Genomic DNA, 10552 nt, shown 5'->3' with positions numbered 1-10552 from the left:
ATTGTTACATGATGTGCATTACAGACAGAACTGTAGTTATCTCTTTTTGCTCCTGAGGAGAGAACAGAAAATAGTTTAACCCCCCCCCCCCCCCCCATTTTGGCTTGGGGCACCCCTTGGAAAAAATAAACATTAGCAGGACACTTTTACCGAATAATCAGTCATTCTCTTTTTTTTTCCTTCCCCATCTGGCACATGACATCATGGAACCTGCAACACTAACATATTAGTATTAGCCTCAGCACTTTTCCAGCATTACCCTCCCCTTTTCCCTACAAATGACTCCAGCCTCCTCCAAACACAATGTCACCAGCCTTCCCACAACGCACAAGGGGGAGATTTATCAAAACCTGTGCAGAGGAAAAGTTGCCCTGTTGTCCGTAGCAACCAATCAGCTTGCTTCTTTCATTTTTAACAAGGCCTTTGCAAAATGAAATAAGAAATCTGATTGGTTGCCATGGGCAACTTTTCCTTTGCACAGGTTTTGATAAATCTCCCCCATTGTTTACAGCCTCACTCAAATGCCTCCAGCCACCCCCCACACACAATGCCTCCTGCATTACCCCACACAGTGACAGAGGGGTGTACATGGGAGACAGGGGTGCAGAGGGGTGTACATGGGTGACAGAGGAGCACACAGGGGTGATATGGGTAAAGAGGGGTCACAGAAGGGTGTATGGGATAACAGTGGGGTGTACAGGGGTTACAGAGAGATGTAGAGGAGTGAAAGAAGGATGGGGGTGCACTACCTGAAGCTAAGTAGGCCTCTGTCAGCACTGCCCCTTCTCCTTTCCTCCATCCACATCATTCTGCTGAGGGACCAAGGAGAATCCAGAGCTGCTCCACAGGAGAGGGAGGATACACAAGGATTGGAACTGCAGCATCACTCGTCCCGGAACTGCACACAAACTTCTCTCTCGCCTGGCCTGCATGTCTGCGACTCAAAGGTGCGCAGGCCTGGGCAGAAAAATCAAAAAAGAGTTAGCGCCATATTTCCCACCAGAGTGTCCTGGCACCCTGGTTGGAAATCAATGCCTCAGTGTAATGTGTGCTGGACTCGGCCCCCCCCTTGCAACAGCGCACCTGAAGCGATCGCCTCACTCACCTCATCTGAGCTTCAGCCCTGATTACAGATCAAATAAGTGCAAATAACACAAACTTCAAAAAACACTAAAATCTGTGCTAAAAAAAAGTTAGTATTATATGTGACAAGGTCATCAAGGGTGGATTTAAAGGGGGGGCAGTTTAAGTTGTAGAAATTTCTGCAACAGTCCGTTCTAAAAACCTGAGTGAGGGGAACTCTGAGGACAATGCGCTCCAGTATGCTTAAAACAGTATTTGTCTACAACACTAGCCGGTGTGTACTTTTGGCTGGCCTTTCACAGTATCTAGGCCCTTAAGACTTTAACAGGAACAAAATAGTACACCACTTAGATGTACGTATGTGGTATGCACTTATGAGCGGAGGACAATGCACTACAGTACGCTTAAAAAAGTATTTGTGTACACACCAGTGCTGCAGCACACAGTCGCTGTGTACTACACCAAAAATTGCACTCTCTCAATCTCACTCCGTTTCCTATCAGTGCTTCTAGGCAGGATTTGGGCTTGAGGTGAATCGCTGCTGTTCTGTGCAACACATTGCTCTCTGTCACTCTCTGTAATAGAACACTGATGTGACTGGGAGGTGAATCGCTGCTGGAATAATGCTTTTCTGTGCAACACACACTGCTCTCTGTCCCTCTCTATCTCTCTGCAATAAAAGGCTGAAGTGACTAGCCGCAGGATGGCTGCCGATTATACAGGGCTGTGACATCACAGGGGTGGCTGGCTACTAATAGGCTGCATGCTGCATGTGATTCAGGGTCATCCCACCTAACCTTGTTCCCGCCTTCCCAGGATTCCTTGCCCCGTGTCCTCACATGTGGATCCGCCATTTTAGATGCCCTGGAGCCTGGACTGCACTAAATGGAGTTTAATTAAGCGATATTCGCATTTGTTGCGAATCAAATTTTTCCTGAAATTCGTAACAAATTTGTATTAGTCAGATTCGATTCGCTCATCCCTAATTTATTGTTTATTGATACAAAAATAGCAGACATTTGAATGTATAAGATTGGTTTCTAATTAATTTAATACTTAAAACAGATATTCTAAAAAGCTACAACAACTCATCGGGAATAGTGAAAATGGCGGATTTTTCTTGAGAAATTCACAATATAAATTTTTTTAAATTTTTATCTGGACGGTGAGTAGGGTTGTATTTTTGGGAGGGGACACAAATTCTGGCGCAGACAGTGTGTGCCACAACTTCACACATTCCAATAAAAACAGTTGGGAACACTATCAAATCAGGGTTATGTACAAATATATACTTTATACACTATACTGTACACAATGGTAACCTTTCACCAATAACTTTTCCAAAAGATTTTTTTTCTTTTAGATATAGTGCCAAAAGATCATGCACAGATCATTGCAGATTGATTAGTTTCTAGCACTGTTCGGCATTCATAAACTTCTTTATCCTCTATTTCCTTGTTCTTTGAACAAAAGCCATATCTTGATTAAAAGCCTTTCCAATGATTGATGTGTCTCTGGAGTATATGACCACTGGAGGACCCACAGGGCACTTATGGTCGTCAGACAGCTATTTTAAATTGTCCCCCTGAAAGATGTTGTTTAACCTCTTAATATCTACTCTGAGAATTTTTGTTGTTGGCCACTGCTAAACTTTCTTCTATTATTCCCCCCTATCATCTATTACTGTTTATAATGAACACTGATACTAATGATGAATGAATGTGTTTGTAAAGTTGGAAGCAAGTTTTTAAACAGATTATCTTTGAAGCATTTGGGCCAGCTTTACTTCTTAAGCTTTTTTTTGTACCGAAGATGAAAATGCTGTCACCTCATTTATCTTTATGCACTTAAGGTCATGGCCATTTATTTTACGTACTTACAGCTTGTTCTGGACTAAACTTTCAAAGCAAAGAAAATGCGGCCAATTCATACAAGGCTCATAAAGACAATCACGCCGTGCATAATTAAATATTCCCTTTCCGACAAATGCACACAACACGACTGGATTTATTTGACCCTCTATTGCAATTTACTAAACATAAGAAGTACAATGCAGAATAAGAGCAAAAGGTAAGAAATGTAAGCGTTCACATTTTCAAGCAAAAGTTTTACTTTTCACATTGAGGTCACAGACATGACACGTCATGTACACGTCATATACAGCGTTTGCTTGATGGGCTGATTATTCTTAATTGCTAGGAATACAGAGGACGACCTAGCAAAAAAGGGCAAAAATTAGCCGACCGGAGCCAGCATTTGACTCAGGTTGGCAGGATACGGCTGGGATAAGGGAGCGCCCGGTTTTTGCTCCCCCCAGCTGTATACAGTCCTGTATTGCTTAAAACGTAGTGTGAACACAGCCTAAGCAAGTTCTGAAGGGTTTTTTATTTTGCTTTATTTGTGCTTATGTGCTACATATTTATCATACTATCACAAGGGGTTGACAAATTTGAAGCACATAAGCAAAACAAAAAAGTGGCAGCTGAGAATTTTGTGAGACTTTTTTGCGACTTTTTAAATTTGCTCACGTATGGGAGTTTTGTACTCCAGGTCAGACTTGGAGCAGACATGCAACTTATTGTAAAGAAATTTTCTTAGGTAAGGTTGTTAGTAACTTTTTGCTTACCCACAAAAGTCACACAAAAAAGTGCTTAGGTGACTTTTTTGTGCACCCAGAGTGCTCTAAATACCTTGATAAATGTCCCCTATAGATTCCGAAAATGGAAAGAGAAGCTACTTAACTGCGTAGTCTTCACTTCTGTCCGCCCTGGTGTTTTGGCTTTAGTTTTACAGGAGCCACTATGGGCCAGATTTCATCCTTCCAACAGAACCATTCTGAACAATTTTTTTCATCCATTCATCTGTAATAAGTTTTCCCTTTTCTTTTTTTTCAACTGGATTCTGTAGCAAGCATATTATAACCATCAAAAAAGCACATTAAAGGGGTACTCCGGTGAAAACCTTTTTTCTTTTAAATCAACTGGTGGCAGAAAGTTAAACATATTTGTAAATTACTTCTATTAAAAAATCTTAATCCTTCCAGTACTTATTAGCTGCTGAATGCAACAGTGGAAATTCCTTTCTTTTTGGAACACTGATGACATCACGAGCACAGTGCTCTCTGCTGACATCTCTGTCCATTTTAGCAACCGTGCATAGCAGATGTATGCTAAGGGGAGCATGCTGGCTCAGTGGTTAGCACTGCTGCCTTGCAGTGCTGGGGACTTGGGTTCAAATCCCACTATGGACATCAATAAATAAAGCATTATTATAATAATGTCCGCAGAGAGAACTGTGCTCGTGATGTCATCAGAGAGCATTCCAAAAAGAAAATAATTTCCTCTGTAGTATTCAGCAGCTAATAAGTACAGGAAGGATTAAGATTTTTTAATAGAAGTAATTTACAAATATGTTTAACTTTCTGCCACCAGTTGATTTAAAAAGGTTTTCACCGGAGTACCCCTTTAAAGCTGCATTCACTCTGCATTTGAGGTACATGTCAAAGGTATTTGCTGGATTTCCCAGCTACATAGCATCACCAGATCTGCAGATACATGGCTATCCCTACTCTACCTCATCAGGTTATTTCGGACATCTTGACAAAGGTCCCTTTGGATCAAAACATTGGTGTCTGTATTTTGCACAATAAATAATCAACATGCCTAATTGTTAATTCTTTGAAATCAGATTGTAAGCCCTTGTAGACAGGGCCCTCTCTCCCCTTATTTCAGTCTGTTATTTACTGTGTCAAGTTCATGATCTGTATTTTAGTCATAATCAAGTGTGCAGTGCCCTGGAACCAAGGGTGATATAAAAGATAAATAATAAAAATATATGTGCAGTGATTGATCTCAATGACCATTTCCACAAAGCACAAAGAAGCAGTGATAGAGTCTTTTGCTTAGACAGTGTCACTGTATGGTGATCATAGGCATAATGTTGGCATAATGTTGACCACAGGCTGCATTTAAAAAAATAAAAAAAAATAAAAAAACAGCGAAGGAAAAAAATATTTGATCACCTGCAAAACCCTTGTTGGCAATGACGGAGGTCAGATGTTTCTTTAAGTTGGTCACCAGGTTTGCACACATCTCAGAGGGATTTTGTCCCACTCTTTCTAAATCCTCTCCAAGTCAAAGGTTTCAAGGTTGACGTTTGGCAAATTAAACCTTGAGTTCGCCTCCACAGATGTTCTATGAGATAAAGGTCTGGAGACAAGCTAGGCCACTAAAGGAACTTAATGTGCTTCTTCTTAAGGCACTACTGTTTTGCCTTGGCCATATGTTTTGGGTCACTGTCATGCTGGAATACCCATTCCCCACCAATTTCCAATGCCCTGGCTGAGAACAAAAGGTTCTCAACAAAGATCTGACTGTACATGCCCCCATCCATTGCCACTTTGGCACAGTGAAGTTGTCCTGTCCATGTTTAATGGTGGGGATGGCGTTTTTAGGATCAAAGGCAACATTCCTGCTGCTTCAAACATGGCGAGTTGAGTTGCCAAAGAGCTGCGTTTTCATCTGACCACATCACTTTCCCCCAGTTCTCCTGTGAAGTTTGGATTTGAACATCTGAATGAATCAGACAGGCCTATACATCGTTCTCATGATCATTAAAACTCCATGAGGTGAGATCTTTCATGGAGCCACCGACTGAGGGAGATAGACAGTTATTTAGTGTTTCTTCCAATTTGCAAATAATTGCACCAACTGTTGTAAACTTCTCACCAAGCTGCTTGTCCCATTCCAGCCTTGTATCGGTCTACATAACTTATTTAAAATATTTTTTGGGGATTTTCACTGTCATTCACTGTTCAAATGAACTATTAACATTATAGACTGATAATTTTTTTGTCAATATGCAAATGTACAAAATCGTAAGGGGATCAAAACATTTTTTCTTTCGCTGTACAAAAATGGGAGTAACCTACACAACATATACAAAGTATACTGTCTCGACAAAGGCCAAATAGACACTGTTGGGTAAAACAGGGGCCTATGAAGACACATTTACGTTTTATACAAATGCCAGGAGCTTGTATGCGACAGTGAATGTGCACTGTAAGTGTGCGCAGTATGAATCACCTTAAATCTAGTAGTGTGAACAGGACTGTTTTAAATTGTCTAATTTCCCTTGTATATCTTGTTAATACTCTTAGGGCTTGTTGGCTTAAATCAGCTTGCAGCAGAATCCCATTGTTTATAAGAGAAATGTGAAATTAAAGCAGCGGAATTCCACTGTCTGAAAGTACATTCACGAAAAGAATGAATATGTTAATTCTTTGGGCAAAAATATGCTGGACTGCATTGCCATCTTAAGAGAAGCACAGTCCTACCGCCGAAGTATTCAGTGGTGCCTGCTGCAAGCAGAATTAGGCCAACAGAATTCCGCTGGCTTAATGTCCATGCACAAGCCCTTAACAAGAAAGCATCAATGTCACCTCCAGTAAATAAAAATGCAACACACAAATTTTAGTTCACAAATGTACAATTTCAATTTAAATATAACATTTTTGAGTGAAATGTACATAAATATGATTCATCTTTTCTGCTTCATCCATACATATAGCTGACTGCTGTTAAGGGAGTAACAGATACTTCACATAGTTACAATTTTAAAATACTCTCCCACTTTCCCAATGTCCTCCGTGAGAAGAGGGTGGTTACTGGAGATCATCATTACACTTCCTTTCTACCACCACTTTTCAAAGTAAATCTGTTCTCTGGGTACATGAAGGTCCTCAAGTTGTTTGCACATGGACTCGATCATAGGAGGTGGTCCACATATGTAACACAGATGATTCCTAGAAACAGAATTTGCTAGATGACTTTCAGAGATTCTTCCTTCTATAATAAAAAAACAAACAAAAGTATAACAACATTTAGGTTTTGTTAATATGACCAATGCACTTGAAATATCACATTTTACAGTTCAATATGATATTAGAAAATTGTCTATTGCTGCTCACAGGCAAGACAAAAAACCATAGACCGAATTCATCTACCATGATTTAAATACAGAGAGGGAGAATAACATAAGAAACACTGCTGTACCAGACAATTAAAAGAGTTCTCTGCTTTGGACAATACATTTATATTAAAAAGCAGGTCCTGCTGCTAGGACCCCCAATAACAAGCTGTAATCTGGAAGAGAACCTGCCAGAAAGTGTTTAATTTCCATGCCACACTACTACAGTGAAATCAAAGTATTACCTGTATGCTGTGAAATAAATGGCCTGTATGTGTCATACATACAAAGACTTTCCAGGTGGCCTATAGATAGAAAGATCTTTGTAACCTCTTTTCCCTGATGGATGGAAATCCTGCTATAATAACTTAAAATGCTCAAATATGGTATGAAAAATACCAGTTTAGACACCCCATTCTTAGTTATTTTTATTATTTTTAGCAATTAAATATTAAGGAACATAGGTTACAACTTAATTATTGGAATTACTCCTTTTATGTGTGGGGGAAATGCAATGAGATGACCAATTAAATCAAATTGCTTGTTTCTACGCTGAATATAGTGCCAGCTGACTTCAACTGTGGTTTATAACATCCTCTGTAGAAAAAAACTAAAAAGACAGTCTCAGCAGATTTGATATAAAAGTTTCTTTTACACGGGTGGGTAATTCCATGTTACTGTACAAGGTCAATGGGTGCTTGTTTAAAAGGCATTTTAAAATGGCCAGTGAACACTGTATTATTCATTAATACACCAGAGAAAAGAAGTATATAGATCCAATAATTCAAAAGGTATCAAATTTTATTAGTACATAAATGCACAAAAAGAACAAACATTTAAAACCATTAAAAACATACATTAGAGCAGTGGTTCGTAACCTGGGTTCGATCGAACCCCAGGGGTTCGGCGTGTCAGTCTTGTGGGTTTGGCGGAGGGCAAGACACACACCCAACTCATATGATTTGTGATGACACGCCCCACTTGTCCATCATTGGCTGCAGGTGATCATGTCCCACCTAACAGATCTCAGAGTACTGTTTTACCCTACTGTAAAGGAAGCCTCCTATCCTTTGTGGCTCCGCTCCTATGCGATCGTCTGCATGCATCTCACGTTGGAACGCACCCCTTCCGGCGCAGCCTCCCGTGACGCACTTACGGTCCCGCGGCATCTTAAAGAGGCTCAGCCAGACGGTCCCTCTGACCAGCTGACAGCCTGGACGCACGGACGCCGCGGGAACAGGTAGGCACACTGAACAACCACTGCCTTTACTCAATGCCTGGCTAACTGTGTCTAGTTCATAGTTAACTCTATCCTTACACTGAATCACCACTGCCTGTATTCAATATTAGTTTATCTGTGCCTATAATCTTTTTTTTAACCCTATCCCTTCCTAGCTACCCCTATCAAATTTTATTTTTCCAATTAAGAAGGGTTTGGTGAATGCGCATATGAAACTGGTGGGGTTCAGTACCTCCAACAAGGTTAAGAACCACTGCATTAGAGATATAACAGAGATGCAACTCCATAATCACAGAGGCAGGAAGGGGGTCTGGTGTGGGCTCACAGTGCTTATAGTGACAAACGGCTATACATAAGGTAAGTATGGACTCCCACAAAGGGTTAATGCCAATAATAGAAATACATGTAAAGTGAACTTGGGAAAAATAACCCAAGGTGCATGCTCCAATAAGGTGCTAAGGAAGGGGGGTTCCCCAGTAGTTAACAATAAAAAGCCAAAAGCTGAGAGCCAAAGAGTTAATAAAGTACATAAAAGTATTTACCAAGTGGACTGGGTGAGTGTGTACACCAGACCTCCGTGACCCAACATTTCACCAATGAAGGCTTCTTCCGGGGTGTGTTCTTAGGTGGGTGTGTGGCTATTCTTTATGTAAGGCATCTACCAATCACAGATGTCGTGCCGTATCCCAGGTAACCTGACGTCACCAAACAGCGGAGATTGTGAGAAGTTACATGGCTGATCTACCAATCACGGACAGGAAGTCCAGCCATGTGATCAGGCTGAACCCTGTGCCTTATCCCAGGTGACCCGATGTCACAAAATAGCGGAAATCGCAAGACGCTCCCTGGCTCTTGGGCTTAAAGGAGATGTCCAGCGCAGACTTTTTCTAATCCGTCCTGCCCGGGCCGAAAAAAAAAAGACAAAACAAACTTTCACTTACCTCCATATGTTGCCCCGGAGCTCCACAACAGCTGATCGGTTGGCCGGGCTCTCTGCTTCCTACTTCCTTTAGCCCAGTACGTCACAAGGTGCTTCAGCCTATCACCGGCCGCAGCAATGTCCCGCCTCACCCGGTGATGGGCTGAAGCGCTGTATGACGTACCAGGCTAAAGGAAGTAGGAAGCAGACAGCCTGGCCGACCGATCAGCTGTTGCAGAGCTCCGGGGCAACATATGGAGGTAAGTGAGAGTTTGTTTTGCAGCCCGGGCAGGACGGAATAAAAAAATTCTGCACCGGACATCTCCTTTAATGGGAGGTGCACTGTAATAAGACAGCCGGCACAGCCGTAGTGCGATCCCGGCCGGGTATCGCAATACAAGCGCAGTCGCATCACGGCCAAAGCGAGCACTCTGCAACTGACGTCAGGTCAAAACGCCTGAAGTCAGAGCTCTCATGCTCAGCAGAGATGCCCCCTTGCGGCCAAAGGGAAGGGAAAAAATTCACCACTGCAGGGAGAATAAATCATTGCACCATGCATAGCATACTGAGACTAAATAGAGTCAATAGCAGTCAAAAAATAATGTATTGCCCCAGATGTATCCCCATTATACAAGCAGGGAGGTAAGCATTAATGGACCCCTAAGAGGACATTATGAGATATATATCTGTGATGTGGACTAGCTAACATAGTAGGTATCTAAGGGCCTTTGAGAGGATATTATGAAGAATAAATGTGTAAAATAGACTAACCTACATTGTACCAATATAGTAATACAGGATCAGTATATATGTAGTGGTCAGTATAATAATACAACATCAGTATAGTGGCATAGTATATAGCCGATATAGAAACACATATATACACACAATGTAAAAAATAATAAATATTTGTGAAAAACAATCATGAATGAGAAGAGTTACAGGCAACCCTATAGCAGTACATATTTAAAAATGACAATTCTTTCCCTTTGGTCACAAGGGGGCATCTCTGCTGAGTGTGATAGCTCTGACTTCAGGCGTCTTGGCAGAGCACTCGCTTTGGCCGTGATGCGAATGCGCATGTATTGCGATACCCGGCCATTAAGCCCAACAGCCAGGGAACTTCTCACGATCTCCGCAATTTTGTGACATCAGGTCGCCTGGGATAGGGCACGGGGTTCAGCCTGATCGCATGGCTGGACTCCCTGTCCGTGATTGGTAGATCAGCCATGTAACTTCTCGCAATCTGAAGTGATCTGATTAGTTGCTATGGCCAACTCAGCAACTTTTCCACTGGACAGGTTTTGATAAATCTCCCCCCACATCTCCATCTTAAACAGAGA

General features: G+C 41.6%; 1 protein-coding gene across 2 annotated transcripts in view; it reads right to left on the bottom strand.

The window, feature by feature from the left end:
- Nucleotides 1–4538: 4538 nt before the first annotated feature.
- OXNAD1 (oxidoreductase NAD binding domain containing 1) overlaps nt 4539–10552 on the bottom strand; it is a 149007-nt gene continuing 142993 nt past the window's right edge. For both annotated transcript variants that reach the window (XM_056519921.1, XM_056519920.1), the window contains exon 9: nt 4539–6929. In XM_056519921.1, coding sequence (XP_056375896.1) covers nt 6775–6929 — 155 coding nt within the window. In that variant the 3' untranslated portion in view covers nt 4539–6774. The remainder of the gene's footprint in view (nt 6930–10552) is intronic.

This window comes from Hyla sarda, chromosome 5, assembly GCF_029499605.1.
Source record: "Hyla sarda isolate aHylSar1 chromosome 5, aHylSar1.hap1, whole genome shotgun sequence".
In the NCBI taxonomy this organism is placed as follows: domain Eukaryota; kingdom Metazoa; phylum Chordata; class Amphibia; order Anura; family Hylidae; genus Hyla; species Hyla sarda.
This window is presented reverse-complemented; position numbering and strand designations above follow the sequence as displayed.